Source organism: Schistocerca cancellata, chromosome 3 (genome assembly GCF_023864275.1).
Source record: "Schistocerca cancellata isolate TAMUIC-IGC-003103 chromosome 3, iqSchCanc2.1, whole genome shotgun sequence".
In the NCBI taxonomy this organism is placed as follows: Eukaryota; Metazoa; Arthropoda; class Insecta; order Orthoptera; family Acrididae; genus Schistocerca; species Schistocerca cancellata.
The window spans coordinates 717355125-717373594 of NC_064628.1; the positions used below are offsets into that span (position 1 = coordinate 717355125).

The 18470-nt window shown below is 39.6% G+C and overlaps 1 protein-coding gene across 2 annotated transcripts in view; it reads left to right on the forward strand.

Annotated features, from left to right (window-relative positions):
- The window catches only part of LOC126175728 (RNA polymerase II-associated protein 3), a 120208-nt gene that overhangs the window by 89112 nt on the left and 12626 nt on the right, over positions 1-18470 (forward strand). For both annotated transcript variants that reach the window (XM_049922669.1, XM_049922668.1), the window contains exons 6-8: positions 8376-8589; positions 13338-13502; positions 16939-17232. In XM_049922669.1, the coding sequence (XP_049778626.1) occupies positions 8376-8589; positions 13338-13502; positions 16939-17232 (673 nt within the window). The remainder of the gene's footprint in view (positions 1-8375; positions 8590-13337; positions 13503-16938; positions 17233-18470) is intronic.

Genomic DNA, 18470 nt, shown 5'->3' on the forward strand with positions numbered 1-18470 from the left:
CAGCTGAGGTCTTCGCCCTGTATCATGCCACGGAGTTCATCCAACGACACAGCCTTTCCAATTGTGTCCTCTGCTCAGACTCACTCAGTGCCCTTCAAAGTCTAAGTGTGCTGTACACTGTGCATCACTTAGTGCAGTGGGTCCAAAACTGTCACTTGCTCACTCTTAGTGGAGCCAGTGTCTAGTTTCTGTGGGTCCCTGGTCATGTTGGTCTGCCAGGAAACAAGGCTGCTGACGCTGCTGCCAAGGCTGCAGTCCTCGTACCTCAGCCCGCGAGTACCTGTATGCCCTCCGATGATCTCTGTGTTGCCATCTGTCAGGAGGTGGTGTCCCTTTGGCATTGCCATTGGTCATCCCTTCACGGGAATAAGCTTCAGCTTATTCAGCCTCTCCCAGCACCTTGGACGACCACCTCTCGGCTGCATATTGGGCACTGCCTCTTTAGCCATCGTCATTTGCTATGTGGGACTATCCCAACACTTTCCACGCATTGCGTCCGAATTTGAACCGTCTGCCACTTCCTGCTGGATGTCCTTCTTTTAACCATTTCCGTTCCAGCTTGGGTTTGCTGCCAGATTTATCCGCAGTTTTAATTAATAACGAGCGGGCTGTCGAGCAGTTCTACTTTTTATCTGCCGAAGCAATATGACGAAGGCCGTTTAATTTTTAGTTTCGGACCTCTATTTCTGTATGGGCTTTTTTAGCCCTTTTTCCATATGTCTGTTTTTAGCTGTCTGCTATTCTGTCCATTGGGACTGATGTATAGTCGTTTAACTCCTCTCTGTGTTCGTATTCTGTAGTTTTGACTTGGGTGTGTATGATCCTGCTTGTTTTTTGCGCCCTAATGCAAAACAAACTAACTTCACTCAGCCCTCCACAGGTACAAGAGAAGGGCATCCCACATGGCTCTGTGTTAAGTGTATATTAGTGGACGATTCAAACGGGTTCTTAGTTTACTCTGAGAAAGTTACTTTTATTCTCAGTTGTAAAGCTTTAATCTGCCTCCAGAGCAGAGCCAGTGTGGTTGAGGATTGGGAACATTCCGCCATACACTAGGTCTGGGGGATCCCCAACTCTACCTCCTAGACCAGGCTATTCTTCAAGTGTCATTTTACTTTGTTTTAATTGCTTTTAGATTTGGTTTGGCTCTTTTCTGTCACACCCAGTTTTCTAATCGTGGTGTTGCACTTTGTTGAATAGTGGATGCTCTTGGCTGTAATGGATCAGGGGTGGGACTGCTGTGGGTGGAACATTTTCTGTTGCATGCAGAGCCCCAGGAATGCCCACCTGCTGACTTCCCTGTTTCTCTCATCTTCCTTTTATTATTGACAGTATAGTAAATGTCCATTACTTTTTTAGCCTTCTAGCTTTTACTGTTAGGAATCTCCCAACTAGATCAAAAACATTCTTGGTGGGTGTCTACTTGCAAGTGTACCACTCTTGGGTCACAGAACTGATGATCTCATTGTGTGATCCCTTGCACCTCTACCCCCCGCCCCAAAAAAAAAAAAGGTTGGTAGATGTTTATATGAACAGTGAGAACTTGTACTGCTACCTGTGTGGTTGTTACGTATTACACCATTTACACTGTTAATAGAATGCCACTTCTTGAACTAGATCCTGACCCTGTTAAAATAAAGAAAAGTAAAAAATGTTAGAGTTGGACCTGAAGGGTTTCACTTGTCACGCATTTTTGCTGATATAGAGCATTTTATCCTCGCCCAGAACTGTACCCACACAATGAGATGCTTAATGTGGTTAAGACACGTTGCTTCTTAGGACTTACATTTTATGACAAGTTAACTTGGTTTCCCCATGTACAACAGATTAAGTGTACATGACAATTAAAACGTAATGTCCTGTGCTGTCTCAGTAACACTTGCTGGGAAGCAGAGCATTCCACCGTTTTGCAACTCTACAAAACTCTTATTTTCGCATTTATATTATGGATCAGCAGTGCCATCAACATTGTGACCGCTACACCCCATACACCATTGTGTGATCAGGCTTGCAGCTGGGGTCTTCTGAACAAGTCTGTAGACAGCCTGAATGTAGAGGTAGGGATTCCCCCCTTATGGATCAAGCACCACCAATTACTCCTCCACAGCTACACCCTACACATCGTTAGACATCCAAATCAATACCTTCCAGTTCCTGATACAGAAGTAAGGGTATGTTGACACTGCAGCCTTGCTGCTGGCACAGAACCCTTTATTCTGGCTTTCTGCTACAGCTTTTCAGGTTGAGTAGATTGCTTGCAGTGGTGTGAAGTGGACATTATATTTTCTGCATTGTATGACAACAGCAGTAGTGGTTCATTTGCACAAAATACATGATTGTGGGCATGGACAAAGAAGTGAAGGTATGGATGCACCCTTGACTGGAGAACGCTCACATTGTAGATACTTCCATTGGCGTTAACAACTGCTCAGAACTTATCCAAAACAATTTTCAGAGAATTAAAAGTATCACAACAAATTTTCTAGTTTATTTAAAAAATTATTGAGCCAGAAATAGTTAAAATGTCAGTATTTGGCTGAACATTTTAATGCAATTTCGATGGAAGAGCCATTGGTAGGACTATTCAATCTGAGGTAATATTTCAGTAGTTTTTATCCACATTTACTTCAGATACTACATCTTCCTCATGTAAATATTTGTCCAGATAATTTACCAAATGTAAACAAAAAATTAGGTGAAAGAGGAAAATTAATATCTAAAAAGTATTATACCTAATATTACACGATATCAAGCAGTTGTGATGATCTGTAGGCCTATAATGCCAGGTAGCTTTGTGGTCAATCATAACTGAAATAAAATGCCTGTTTAAAATTGTTGCTAACTTGTAGTTCTCAACCTTGGAATTACCCATAAGCTGAAATGAATACTACATTTCTTTTGCTGACATATTAAGTGGTGTGGAACAATCAGTTTCCAGGATTCCAAGTAAAACTGCAGAAGAAATTCATTGGGAAACAAGCTGCATGCATTCAAAACCCAGATCACTGACCTTAAACATGACAAGAGCTGAGTGTGAAGGTCTTAAAGATCTCTGTGACAATCCTCTCCTCGTAGACCTGGCAGCTGAAAAGGGCAAGGCAGCCATCATTGTGGAACAAGCCAACTACGTCATGAGGATTTGGTTGATGCTGGAGGAGAAGACATATCAAAAATTACCCTGGGACCCATCATTCAGAATAATAGTAAGATATCTGAGCTTCTCAAGAGGTCTTAACTGGAAGAAAATCCATTAAAAATCTCCACCCTTGGGCACCTTGACTACCTACACTTTATGACCTTCCAAAGGTTCAAAAGAGCAATGCACCTCTATGTCACATTGTCAGCACCATTTGATCACTGACTACCAGACTTGCGAAACAACTGGCCAGCCTCCTTATTCCACACATTGGTTGCTGTGTGCATTACATCAAGAATACAACTGACGTCATTAATCAAATTAAATGCCTACATTTTGGAGGAGAAGATATTATGGTCAGCTTTGATGTGGTGTTATTATCATACTCGGTTCCATCCCAGTTATTTGATGGCACTGTTGTGGATTTAACTAAGCACATTCTGATGTAATCATTTTTTTTTGTGTGAAGGGCAATATTTTAATCAGATGGATGACATTTCGCTGTGGGGAGCCCATTAGCTCCAGTTACAGCCAACCTGGTTATGGAACACTTTGAGGCCATCACCCTGGACACAGCTCCTGCAAAGTGTAGTTGCTTTTATTGGTACTCTGATGACGCATTAGTTATCTGATCATTCATACACGAAAAGCTGGTAGTATTCTTGGACCACATCAATTAATGTCCATGAGAACAAAGTTCACGACAGAGGTAGAGACTGATGGAGCCTTGCCATTCCTTGTCGTCCTCATCTGCTGCAAAGCATATTATAGTCAGCTTTGATGTGGTGTCATTATTCATGCACATTTCCATCCAGGAATCCGCAGTTATGCTCTCCCAGTTGACAGAGTGACACTGTTATGGATTTACTTAAGCAAGCTCTGATGTCATTGTATTCTTTTGTATGATGCAGAATATTTTAATCAGACAGACGCTGTCACGATGAGGAGCCTATTTCCTCCAGTTATAGCCAACCTGTTTATGGGGCACTTTGAGGACATCACTCTGGACATGGCTTCAGCAAAGCCTAGTTGCTTTTATCATTACGTCAATGACATGTTCGTCACCTGGTCTCATGAATGTGAAAAACTGGGAGAATTTGTGGACCACATCAACAACATCCATGAGAACATAAAGTTCACAGTAGAGATAGAGGTAACTTGCAACTCCTTGATATCCTCATCTACTGTATAGCAAATGGGTGTCTGTGCCATGGTGTTTACCAGAATCCAACCCACATGGACTGAAATCTGCATGCTAACAGCCATTACCATTCACCCCAGAAACATTCCATACTGACAAGGGAACCTCCCCATCGCACCCCCTTCAGATTTAGTTATAAGTTGGCACAGTGGATAGGCCTTGAAAAACTGAACACAGATCAATCGAGAAAACGGGAAGAAGTTGTGTGGGACTATGAAAAAAATAAGCAGAATATACAAACTGAGTAGCCCATGCGCAATATAGGCAACATCAAGGATAATGTGAGCTCAGGAGCCCCGTGGTTAGCGTGAGCAGCTGCGGAATGAGAGGTCCTCGGTTCAAGTCTTCCCTCGAATGAAAACTTTACTTTCTTTATTTTCGCAAAGTTATGACCTGTCCATTCGTTCATTGATGTCTCTGTTCACTGTAATAAGTTTAGTGTCTGTGTTTTGCAACCGCACCGCAAAACCGTGTGATTAGTAGGCGAAAGGACGTGCATCTACAATGGGAACCGAAAACATCTGATCGCAAGGTCATAGGTCAACCGATTCCTCCACAGGAAAACACGTCTGATATATTCTATACGACACTGGTGACGGCATGTGCGTCACATGACAGGAATATGTTGTCGACCCACCTAACTTGTACACTTGGCGAATGGGTAAAAAGATTCTTCTACCTTCCCCGATTTAGGTTTTCTTGTGGATGTGATAATCACCCCGAACAAAGTGATGAAAACATAACGAGTTTGTCACATAAACTGCAACAAATGAATGCAATAGTTTCACAGTCGCACAGTTTTCCCTTTTAACGTTTTCAAAATTTTCCGTGTGTAGACCGTCAAATCCTGCATATGTCCAAGCAAATCTGAGCATCTCTTGGAATTTTGGAAAGCGAAGTTGATTGTGTGTGAGTGCCTGAACTTTGATAATTGCCTGAAAATAAAAAATTAAAATTTTCACTTGAGGGAAGATTTGAACCAAGGACCTCTCTTTTCGCAGCTGCTCACGCTAACCATGGGACCACGGCGCTCCTGAGCTCACACAATCCTTGATGTTGCCTATCTTGTGCATGGACTACTCAGTTTGTATATTTTGCTTATTTTTTTCATAGTTCCACACAACTTCTTCCTGTTTTCTCGATTGATCTGTGTTCAGTTTTTCAAGGCCTATCCACTGTGCCAACTTATAACTAAATCTGAAGGGGGTGCGATGGGGAGGTTCCCTTGTGAGGCCTTTGGTGCATCAAGCTGAAGCCGTCTCAGATGCTGAAAACCTGATGAAGGAACTGAGCCAAAGTATTGAAGAGAAATTGCTATAACTACTGCCAGATTTCGCAAGTCATCTTTCCGAAAATACGGAAGCAGAAGGATCTCGAGGAGGACCTGAAGAAGCTTGCATTTTGCCATTTTGTGGCTCAGTAACAGAGAAGACTAGCTGGCTCCTAAAGAGGCATAAAATAACTTCAGTCTTCAGGGCTCCAACAAAATTTCAGAAACTCAAGAGGTCTGTGAAAGATGAAGTAGGCCTGAGAACACCAGGCATATATAAAATACCGTGTGGGTGTGGATAGTTTTGTGTCGGACAAACTATGCCAACTGTTGAGAGACACTTGTAGAACACTATAGTTACTTTTGCCTTTGATACCCTAAGAAATCAATGGTAGTGGACCATGCTCCATATGGACATTGTATTGCATTTGAAGAGACATTAGTTATTACATGAACTAATAGTTTCTGGGATAGCATAATTAAATAAGTGATTGAAATAAAAGTTTGTGACAACACGTTTAATAAAGACGGTGGCCTACAGCTAAGCATGGCTTGGGACCCAGCCACTGGCAGGTTAAAGTGGGCGCACAAAAAAATGTTACCCTATATGGTGCTGGAGCGAGCACAAGTGACATCACAGAAGACAGTGTGGCTATGTATTAACAGTAGCAGCAACCAATGGACAGACACCGTTTGACAATGGCCGAGGAGTACTTAGCCAAAACCTTATGGATTTTAAACCAAGTGATGCACGTGGGAGCTCAAAAGAATTTTATCAGTACATATCATTGCAAAACAGTGCATTCATATATTATGTATCACTATGAGAAGTAAATGTGGTGCAGCATCAAACGCCTGGGAAAGTTGTGTGTTAAGAAGGCTAATTTAATAAGCTCTCTAGCCATCCAACAACACTGGTATGAAGAGAAGACGAGTCTTTGTTTTGCCTTCATGAGTCACCTTATCAACACTGCTGAGGCCAAGAGAATATTTTTCTGTGCCAGCCTTACCCTGCTGTAAGAGAGGATACTTCACATCAGAAAGCACTTGGGTAGCAACAGCTGCAAGCTAAAGACTGTCCACCTGCAGCTGACAGAGAAGCTATCAGCTTTGGATTGGGAATGGTTGATGCAGACACAGTAGCACAACAAATCGTCATTGGAAGACAACCACAGAAAGGAAGAAAGAGAAATTCATTTTGCCTTCACAGTAACAGTGTGGGGCAGGATGAAAAACAACAGAACACTCAGTTACAACATGATGACGAGAAACAATGATGCGGATGATGTGCTGGCTGTTAAGAAGGAATTTAATTTTGCAGCATTGCTATGGAATATCCTTTTACTGACATAATAAATTGTGTGGAATAAGCAGTTCGCAAGATGCCCTGTGAAACTGCAGAGGAAATTCATTGAGTAACGAGCCACATTCTTTCAAAATCCAAGCACAGACATCAAAATGACAAGAGTTGAGTGTAATGGTATGAAAGATATCTGAATGATCCTCTCCTCATAGTCTTGCCAGGTGACAAGGGCAGTGCAGCCATCATTATGGAATGAGCCAACTATGATGTGAAGAATTATTTGATGCTGGAGGAGGAGACATATCGAAAATGATGAAGGGAACCAACATCCAGGATAATGAGAAAGATGTTGGAGCTTCTCAACAGGTCTTTAAGAGGAGGACATCATTAAAAATCTCCTCCCTCGAGCACCTCAACCACCTACATTGTATACCCTTCCAGAGGTTCACAAGAACAACACACATCTACCTCCCATTGTGAGCATAATTGGATTGCCGACTTTCAGACTCAGAACAAATCTAACCAGCCTCTTTATTCCATAAATTGGTCGTTTTCACACTTGTTCCCATCCAGGATTCCATAGTTCTACTCTCTGTTACTTGACAACACTATTGTGGATTTATTTAAGCACACTCTGATGTCATTTTCATTTTATTGTAATTGATTTTCAGGTCTGTTTTAAATGCATTCCGTATATTTCTTCCTTTAGTAGTTGTAAATTTATCTGGCATCAGAGTTACACAGTATATTAAAATTAAACTGCACCCTAACAGGCCATGAAGGCCCAACGGTACTGACTGGCCGCCATGTCGTCTTCAGCCCACAGGCATCACTGGATGCAGATATGGACGGGCATGTGGTCAGCACACCGCTCTCCCGGCCATATGTCAATTTACTAGACTGGAGCCACTACCTCTCAATCAAATAGCTCCTCAGTTTGCCTCATAAGGGCTGAGTGCACCCCACTTGCCAAAAGTGCTCGGCAGATCAGATGGTCACCCATCCAAGTGCTAGCCCAGCCCAACAGCACTTAACTTTGGTGATCTGACGGGAACCGGTGTTACCACTGCAGCAAGGCTGTTGGCAAATATTGTTAATAGAAAAACAAATGAGGTTCAGGTATATTCCATTAGCATCCAACCTTCCCATTTTTCGCAGTTTAGGAATGTGATTGCTGCCTTTAGGGCTACTGAGAATAGTTTGGGTTTTGTGGAATTTCATATTCCATTATATAGTAAATAGTGATATTTGATTACATAGCAGCTCCATTTGGACAAAAATGTATTTAACCTCACAATCGGCCACATTAAAACAGCAGTTTTGGATGCCTTGTCTCCCAAATGAGGAGCTTGCTGAATTAAATAGCATAATACAGATGTAGTAGGCAGGACATAAGTTAGTCTTGCCCATTTTTTTCTAGTATGACTTAACTGTGGTTAACATTGTTTCCAAATTTCTTTTATAGCTACAAAGCAGCAGAGGCAGATTGTTCAAGGGCCTTGGAACTTGACCCAAAGTATGTGAAGGCCTATCTTCGACGTGTCACAGCCAGGATAGAATTGAATCTTTTCCAAGAAGCTAGATCAGATCTTCAAAATGTACTAGAGCTGGAACCAAGTAATTCATTTGTGGAAGGGCAGTTGTCGATGTTAGACCGTAAACTGGCTGAAAATGAGAAGGTAATGAATTTTTCGGTGTTATAATATTTTAAAACTGCTGTTACCTTATTAAGATATGAATATTTTTTCAAATCTAAGTTCACATCACAGGCAGCATACATTATTTTGTTAGAGAAAGACACTAATATTTGGACATCTAGCCTTTTGGTGCACTAAGCCTCGGCTTAAAACTCATTTCTGACAGTCTTTCTATTGTACCTGTCTACAACTCAGCATATCCGCTATATGGTGAGTAGCAACTTTCCTTTACATAAAATTGTTACTTTCCATCCTTTGGTGTACTAGTTTGAGAAATAACAGATGGATACCATGGAGTGGGGAGTCTGGGACTGGGAAAAAAGTCAAGAGGGTGCATGGAATTCAATGCAATATAATGACTTTAATTTTATGAAAGTGAGAGGTTTTTTCTTTTTTTTGGGGGGGGGGGGGGATGTGTGAAACATGTTAATGTTACGTAACCAATCCTTTGAAAAAGTCAATCTGTAAATAATATTAAATTCTTGTATGTCGAGTGCTCTGCCACTTGTATGTATTTGTTTGATAAAGGACATCTTGATGCACTGTATGAGCTGCACTTCCAAAGTATTTACTTGCCAGGCCAGCATTTGGGCATGTAGCCTTTCATCAGTGGCATACATGGTGCACATCTGTATCAAATGACATGTCAGTTGAATATAAAATGTTTAAGATAGTTAAAAATTATGTAGACCTGTGCATTACACAGAGATGCACATAATTTTGAATCACTATAAAGATTTTATACTTGCATGCCACACCATTTGATGTACACATGCACAGAATATGCCACTGCTGGGCTTTGCGCTGAAATACCGGCCTGCCAAGTACCATATTTACTCAAATCTAAGCTGTACCTGAAAAATAAGACTGTAAATGAAGGAAAAAAAAAAAATTGCTGAATCTAAGCCGCACCTGAAATTTGGGACTCTAAATTAAAGGGGAGAGAAAAGTTTTAGACCGCACCTCCAAATCGAAATAAATTTGGTCCATGGTAACATGAGAGACAATTTAGGTTGAATGGATGAAGAAACAGCTACAGTAGTTTGGTTCGAGTCTTAAGCTTAGCAGTTAAGCTTTACCAGGTAGCCATTGCTATGCGTCAGGCGCTCTGTCTGTATTTATATGGATACTCTACCTTTTTCACGTGCTTCGTCTGGTTTGAATCGATTGCTTATTTTGCTTTGATCTGTTAAGTGCCATTCTCTTTGTTATAGGTGTATTATTGTACTGAGTCTTGCATTGTTTGTTGCATTCTGATAATGAGTGTTTATGACCTGTAGCTGCTCGCGGCATGGCTTGCTTCTGTGAATGCTACCACCACTTACAATTTAAAAAAAAAAAAGATAGAAATTGTCTCATTAGTGAAACAATGGCAAGAGACTGCTATTTGTTGTTACTTACACTGCTGCTTTCTTTGATAATGATCAACAAGAACCAAATAATAGACTGCGTATGATAGAAGATGATTACTATCATAGTAGAGTTTTGTTCATGTATTTTGATAATGTTGTACCTTGACGCTGTCTGTCCAGCTGTGGCTGGTGAATGACATAGAATTGGTAATAATAATAATAATAATAATAATAATAACAGGAGAAAAAAATTGAAAAATACATCCAGCTGGCTGAGGAAGTCAAGGACATGTGGCATCAGGATAAAGTTGACATTATACCAATTATACTGTCAACTACAGGAGTCATACCACACAATATCCACCAGTACATCAATGCAATATAGCTACATCCAAACTTATATATACAACTACAGAAATCCGTAATTATTGATACATGTTCAATTACCCGAAAGTTCCTAAATGCAATATAACGTATACTGTACAGTTAAAAGTAAGTCGCGCTTGATCAAGATCCGCGTCACTTTCCATTTTTGACCAGGCATAACGTCTGAGAAAAGAAATAAATAATAATAATAATAATGTTAATAATAATAATGAACGAGAGTTTAGCGAAAATTTTTCTCTGTTTGAAAATCTTTGCAGAAGCCTCTTTAGTACATAACATTCTGCACAGAAATTAGTCATCTTAGATTTAAAAATCTAGTCAATTGCTGTGCTTCATTTCTGTCTGTTATCACTATTTAGCATAAGAATAATACGAATATAAACATGACATGATATGTATCTTCTTCCGCGTTTGCTGTTGTCTCACTGTAGTTTTGCAGTTTATTGGGCAGACAGGATTTAAATGAGATAGCAGCAAACACGAAAGAATTCATGGCATAATGTTTACATTCGTATTATTCTTATGGTGAAGAGAATACTGCATGTGATTCACGATTCATGAAAGTTCCTATTAGCAACCATCTCTTGTCACAGGTAGGAAAAAATTCAGAACGTAGAGCTGGCCATAGTGGCATACATCCCAAACAGTCTTGCCAGTCAGATTTTCGTAGTAGATTTTTTTGTGATGACTTCAAATTCAGAGTGTGTTGTTGTTGTCTTCAGTCTGTAGACTAGTTTGATGCAGCTCTCCACACTTTTCTATCCTTTGCAATGCAGAGTAGCAACACTTATAAAATAAGAATGAAAATAACTTAGAAATTAAACGCAGAAATTTATAACAAAATTTTATTAGGTTTGTAATACATCTTATACGAAATGTTTAAAATATCAGTCGTGATTCTGAATCACTATCACTCGATTCTTTGTTGCTCATTTCTTCATACAGAGCATCGTCCTCTGTACCATGTAGTGCATTGGATACCGAACATTTTTTAAATGCTTGTTGCACAGTCTGATTTGGAACACACTTCCATACATCATAAATCCATTGGCACACTTGCGACAAATTTGCGCATTTTACACGCCCTTTTGGTTTCAGTTGTCTGTCGCTTTTCGAAAGCCAGTCTGTGTACATGCATTTTAGCTTGTCCTTAAATGGTTTATTCAAACAGACATCAAGTGGTTGCAGAATTAATGTCGTCCTGCCTGGAATTACTGCCAAGTCCATTTTGCTTTTCTGTAAATTTAATTTTACTGCAGGTGTTGTATGGCCTGCATACGCATGTAATACCAACAGACTGCATAAACCAAGCATTGCGCCAGGACAACGAATCCACACATGCCTAATCCATTCCAGCACCATGTCCTCCGAAAACCACCCAATTTCGTTTGCTCATACAATTACAGTTTTTGGAAACACTTCCTATTTCGGTGAAGTCTTTCGCTTGAAAATTATGAATGGGGATAATTTATGTCCATCTGCTGTGCAAACAAGCATGACGGACATCCTCTATTTATCGCCCCCCGATGTAAGAACACTTATGTCTTTCTTTCCTTTGGCATCAACGTATAATTTGACGGCATGTAAAAATATACAGGAGTCTGGTCAGCATTTCCTATCTGACCAAGAAGGTATTGCTTTTCTGTGCGCCGCCTAGTTATGAAGCGCTGAAATTCCACAAGTTTTTCTTCATAATTTTTCGGCAGCTTCTGTGCAACTGAAGTTCGCCTCCAAAGTGAAAAACCCCAGCAGTTCATAAACAGATCAATCCAGCTGCGACTAGCCTTAAACTTTTCGATTTTTTGCTCTCTAGCAATTTCATGTGGCTTAATTTTTAAAATTTCGGTGTTTGCAGGCAGGGATTTCTGATGCTGTTCCTTAACAAATTCATTTAAAATCACTTCTTGTGCATGATATTAGCCACACTTTGGCCCACTAAATGCTATCCTGCTTCTTGAACTTTCAAATAATTTGTCCCACTGCAGTCGCCATCACCTGACGTTGCTCTCATCAATCCCGTATCGCAGACCTATAGCACGGTGAGAACTTTGTTCCACAAAAGAAATAACTCCCATCTTGAATTTGGCATTGTAATGAAAGCACACTTCATTATGGTTCACTAACACCAACAAGCTCTTAACAGAATTCCACAAAGCAATAGGTGCCGCTATGAAATCATAATGAGCCCCAGTGTATCAACTCGTGCAACAATCCTAAAGCCTTGTGCATTGTCGGTATTTTTGTGTAAAGAAATTTATTTTTGTTGCTATGAATATTTGAAAGGCTGTTACTTTCGAAGATGAACAATACGAAATTTCTATTTACTTAGTTGGATAATGTATGCAAATGCAGTGGTCGAAACTCGGGGTGAAGAAAAAAGCTCGTCTTCTAACTCTCTCTCTCTCTCTCTCTTTTTTTTTAATGATGCAGAGGTTTTGGCACCAGTATTTATCTTTGACCTACAAAGCATGCCTGTGCAGCGCTTACATATATTCTATGGCAGAAGGTAGTGTGACGGCACCTACCAACATTTTTCAGAACTTTTGCTTGCTTTGCACTCAATTCTAAGTTGCAGGCTGTTTTTTGGATTACAAAAATCGGAAAAAAGGGCGGCTTAGATTCGAGTAAATATGATAAGTACTTTCAAAGGTTGCTCATAGTATACTGCAAGAATGCATTAGCTAATAAAAATTCTTGACACAGCACCACGAGTGGGTCAGTGTTGGAGAGACATACTCAACATTAAGAACAGATTATGATGGTCCAATATGCTTTTGTTCTCACTGTGTGTGGGGACTGATGACCTCAGAAGTTAAGTCTCATAGTGCTCAGAGCCATTTGTCAGTGTGTGTGTGTGTGTGTGTGTGTGTGTGTGTGTGTGTGTGTGTGTGTGTGTGTTTTTGTTGACACATTCTACATGTGAAAGTAAATTGATCTTCCATGGAATATATCATTTTCTGTTTTATTTATTGATGTATTCAACATTTGTAGAAAATGGAAAATGAAGAAAAGGTCCTTCATGATAAAAACAGTAACACTACTGTTGATTCATCCAGTGGTACTGATGACAATGAGAGTAAAAATCTCCATGGGCAGCACTTCGAAAGTCCGAATGTTGTTCTTCCAGTGTTCAAGCCACCTCATCTTCGTTCAAAGGTGGGTTTTTGCTTCTGTTTGTATCAAAAAAGAAAAGGAGGTACTTAGAAATGTCTGTAATAGGTATTTCATAGTACAACTTTCTGAAATAAAAATTGACATAGAGATAGAAGTAGAGTGCCTTCATACCATTTGCTGATAAAGGAACATTAGCTCCTTCACAGGATCAGTTTGAGTTAATAACCTCAGACTTCAGCATCATGCTAATGGAAGGTCCTTGATAGTATATAAATAATGAGAGGAGTAAATGTATCAACTCAACCATATAGTTGGGGCACTGAGTCATTGAGAGGCACATAAACATTTCCTCCTTCAGGGCTAAAAGAATACATGAATATCTGCAAGACCACATTGTGTAAGCAGTGCAGCCAGACTACAACCGAAAGTTTGTATTCAAATAGCATCTAGGCGTAATTTGCAATAACTCACGTGGTGTACTAAACAAGACTGATGGTTTACTTAACAAGACTGACTCATGGCTGCCTTTCTAGCTCCATTGCTGTCAGCAGCTGAGCCCACAAGTCATGACACTTGTGCCTCTGCTTGTGTTAGTCATTCACCACTAACAGTACCTCCATTTGGACATTTTCCACCTGTTCTACATCAACAGATTTCATCTTATAGCTTTGGCATGATATCACTTTGACAGAATTATATGTATGAACCCTCATTTTGTCTAAATAAACCACTCTCCTGCAGTGAACACACAGTGTGTACTGGGGCGATCACTCTATTGTAGAAATAATTCAAAAGCCAAGATCACTTAAATACTGTTTACTGGATAACTGGTTTCAACACCCTAACGGTGCCATCATCGGATCTGAATGTAGATTAACATTTATAAATGATTTGGATATAATGATACATGAGGCAGACCAAGTGATATAAAATCATTGTCACAAAAAATAAAAACAACTGCTCTCATGGTCATTCTTTTCCATAAGATTTGTAAAACTGAAGTCACAAGACAAAACTACTTGGTACATGACCACTGCTTAACTAACAACGGTTGGCATCGCACTCTGCCAACTAGTTACACTTCAAAATTGAAATGTGTTGGTTACTGTTAATTAATAAAAACATCAGTAAAGATACATCAAAAACTTCTGTAGTAATTTGCGTAGGCAAAATATGATTTCAGTTTTGAAATAGTGTGATCAAACAGAATCGTTTTATTTACATCACAATACCTTTTGTTCAGTTTTTATTTTGGTATTTTTTTAATGATTTTTGTTTTGTATGTTTTTAGCCCTTCCAATCCCTTTCAATCTGGTACGATCAGTGTATTATAAAGATGGTTTGTGAGGGACTGTCACTGTCATTTGATGCACTGAACTATATTTATAATTAGTCATAAGCATAACTTAAATTTACATGATATTTAATTTGACTTATAAGACACACCATAATTCTGATGTAAGGATTGTTTGACACTATGGGAATGACTGAACAAGTCACTAGAATAAATGAAGTGACCTGTGCTGAAGGAGGGCCATTGCACTTAGACAGTTGTGGTGATAGTCTTAAAGAGATAGAGTTATCTGCCTCTTTGAACAGTGTGGAGAGATATCGACAAATTTCAGCAGATGCCTGGACAGCCACATGTATTTGTGCATTTCCAAGACGGCATTTTGTTCTTTTTGTATGGGTAAAGGGGCAACAGTGAATCACTGTGGCACCAAGATGCTTCAATATATTAATTTAATATTATTGTTTATGTATAGAACAGTAATAAACCAACTTTATTTCAAGTTGTCATTCATTATTTATGAAGTTAATAACACCTCGGCCATCATATGAAGCCATGGGCTTGCAATCCTTGATAACAAATGACTACAAGATAAGTATATCCACAAGAGTTTTGGATCTGAGAATTACGTTATTAGTGGGGGGTCCTTAAAAATAAACTGTAAGTAGATCTCAGTACCTTGAATGAAAGCCCACTAGAATTAATAGGTTTAGGGTAAGATACTGGGCTCTTTAAACCTAATCAACATTCAATCTGTTCAGTGATCCCCATTGTTGACCTGATGCCCCATGTCAGAACATGTTTTCTGGGTTTGAAGTCCAGTTCTGTACAACATAAGCTATGAAGTTCTACCAAATTTAGTATTCCATTATTGCTCCTAACATGACTGAAACTGCTGCCAAGTAATACATTTATCCACATCATCAAGGCATTTATACTGTGTACACTTGGTTGGTTTTCCTTTGGGTTGAATACTTCATTTCCACTCATCTCAGCTTAGTATCCTATCTGCCCTAATTTGCGGACCACAGACTACCTCACCTTTAACATTTTGCCTTGCATGTTGAGTCACCTTTTCTGCCTGTACTGTTAGTGCTTCCTTCTTTTCATCACCAATAATTCTGTTTACAGCAAGCTTCTACTGTCTGGAAGCAGCACACACTACTTTAAATCGATCCTATCTGTACCTAGTAATAGGACGAAGTTGGTTTCCACTATTGCCAGGTATACATATTCCTTTTTACCAAATGCACTGCAGTTGTTTCAGCTTCCTGTGTAGATACAGCAGTCATAAACTTGAACACCCCATTTATGAATATGATGTACACCACAGCATGACTGTCTTGAAAAGCTGCATCAACTTCTAGGAACTGAACAAGTGGCTAGCACTTCTTCTCCTGCCCGACCTGTATTCTCTTTACCTAGGTCTCAGCTGTTCCATCTCCTTGGCTGCCCCCGTTCCATTGCCTTGCCTTTGCTCTTTTTCTTCCATTCATTTTCCACTCTGCTCCTCACCTGTCCTGATATTGTGTTCCCCTTTCTTGCAGTCTCCCCAATCCCCCCCCCCCCTCTCAATCTCTCTCTCTCTCTCTCTCTCTCTCTCTCTCTCTCTCTCTCTCTGTCTCCCTCTCCCTACACTTGTCTCACCTCTCCTGATTCTCAGTATCTTAAAACATCATGTCAATACCACACATTATTCCCTCCTCTCTCCTTTCCTTACACCTCTCTGCTCGGATGCAGAGAGATTAAAAGTTTTCAGTTATTGGTACTATGCCATTCTTGAAGCATCTTGAGGTTGAATGTTTCAGTCTGTCACACAGCTGGCACATTTTTTGTAAGAAGCCAAAACAGCAGATCATAAGATTAGGCAGGAATGACACGGGATCATTACTTGAGAACTTTAAACATTGGGGAGAGAGAGAGAGAGAGAGAGAGAGAGAGAAAGTATTGAATGTAATGTGAATCCTCAATACAAATTTGTAAATTTGTAACTGATGGATATGTATTCCCTGTGTGCTCTAATTTATTGCTTGTGATGTATTTCAGTATAGTGGGTAATTGTTATTGCTATACATCATAAGTTCTGTGGCTGAATATATGTCAAGGGAATTTATAAAGGGAATACAATTGCTTTTCATGATCAACTGTTTATGTCTGTGTTATTTGAAACATGTGATTTTCTTTCAGAAACCTCTTAAGCATATAGAAATAAAAGAAGTAATTGTTAGTAGTCTTAACGAAGATAAAAAGGTACCACAGGTTGTTAGTGAAGACAATACTTGCATGAATACAGTCCCTCGGACTGAAAACCAGGGCGAAGATAATATACAAGAAGAGAAACTGCGTCCGCAAAAGAGAGCTGACGATTTGAATGAAGGAGCTGACATGCAGCTTCCTCCTGTTCCAGCGTCATCTGTGCAGTTCATAAGTGCCTGGAATACAGTTAAAAGGAGGCCAGGACAAAGATTTCTTTATTTGAAGGTATGTTTCATGGAGGCTGATTTATAGTGTTTGACAGCATATAATTGAAGATTCTAATGTGTATTGAAAATTGTAGTGGAGGGGAAGTTGACTTGGACATATGGTAGGAATGAAAGAATAAGTTTATATTCAAAGAAGTATCATTTTTGGTGATAAGATTATGAACAAGATAAACACCAAATTCACTTAATTTTAGGTGTTGTATGCATTATGGGTCTTCTTTTTCTCTTTCTTTTTCATATCTATAACTCTGTGTACCCAGGAATCAGTTGAACCAATCAATACTGGACATCGGCTTTGCCTGTGAAGTAATGTGATAATAAGTAGAGATGATACAAGTACAAACAGAAAGAGAACAGGACATTGATGTTTGTTTTTTATTTGTATTATTTTTTGGATTGTGTGGAGACCTAATTGTAACGGCCCACAGTACAAAGGTTTACTTTTGATGATTTGCACAGAGCCGGCTGCGGTGGCCGTGCGGTTCTAGGCGCTTCAGTCGGGAACCGTGAGACTGTTACAGTCGCAGGTTCAAATCCTGCCTCAGGCATGGATGTGTGTGATGTCCTTAGGTTAGTTAGGTTTAAGTAGTTCTAAGTTCTAGGAGACTGATGACCTCAGATGTTAAGTCCTATAGTGCTCAGAGCCATTTGAACCATTTGATTTACACAGAGAACTCCATAAATAACTCTGCTCAGCACATTGTCTCACAGGGGAACACTAACTGAAAATTAGTTTCCATCAAAGTTATTGTTACATCATGACACTCACAATTACTTTCTCTGAGAGTGTTAATTCAGAGGCTTCATCTGATAACTCACACCTGAAACCTGTAGCTGTTGTGGAATTCAGCACATAGTTGCCACTGGATCTGTCACACCACCCTGTGACTCAGACTGTGCATTTTGGAGTTTTCTCTATCAGAATCAATAATAATAATAATAATAATAATAATAATAATAATAATAATAATAATAATGTATCATGGATCTGCTGATGAGTTTGTGTCAACTCACTTTTTTCTTTTATATACAAGGCGTACAACTTTGCTTCCGCCATTTTTTTCCCCAACATATGAGGCTTTAATGAAACAAATTGGTTACACATGTATCATTCAAAGTATTTTCCATCGTTGGCAACTACTTTCTCCCATCTTTCGGGCAGTGTGCGAATCGTGCGTCGAAAAAACTGTTTGTCTTTTGAAGCGATCCACGAATCAATCCGATTTGTGACTTCTT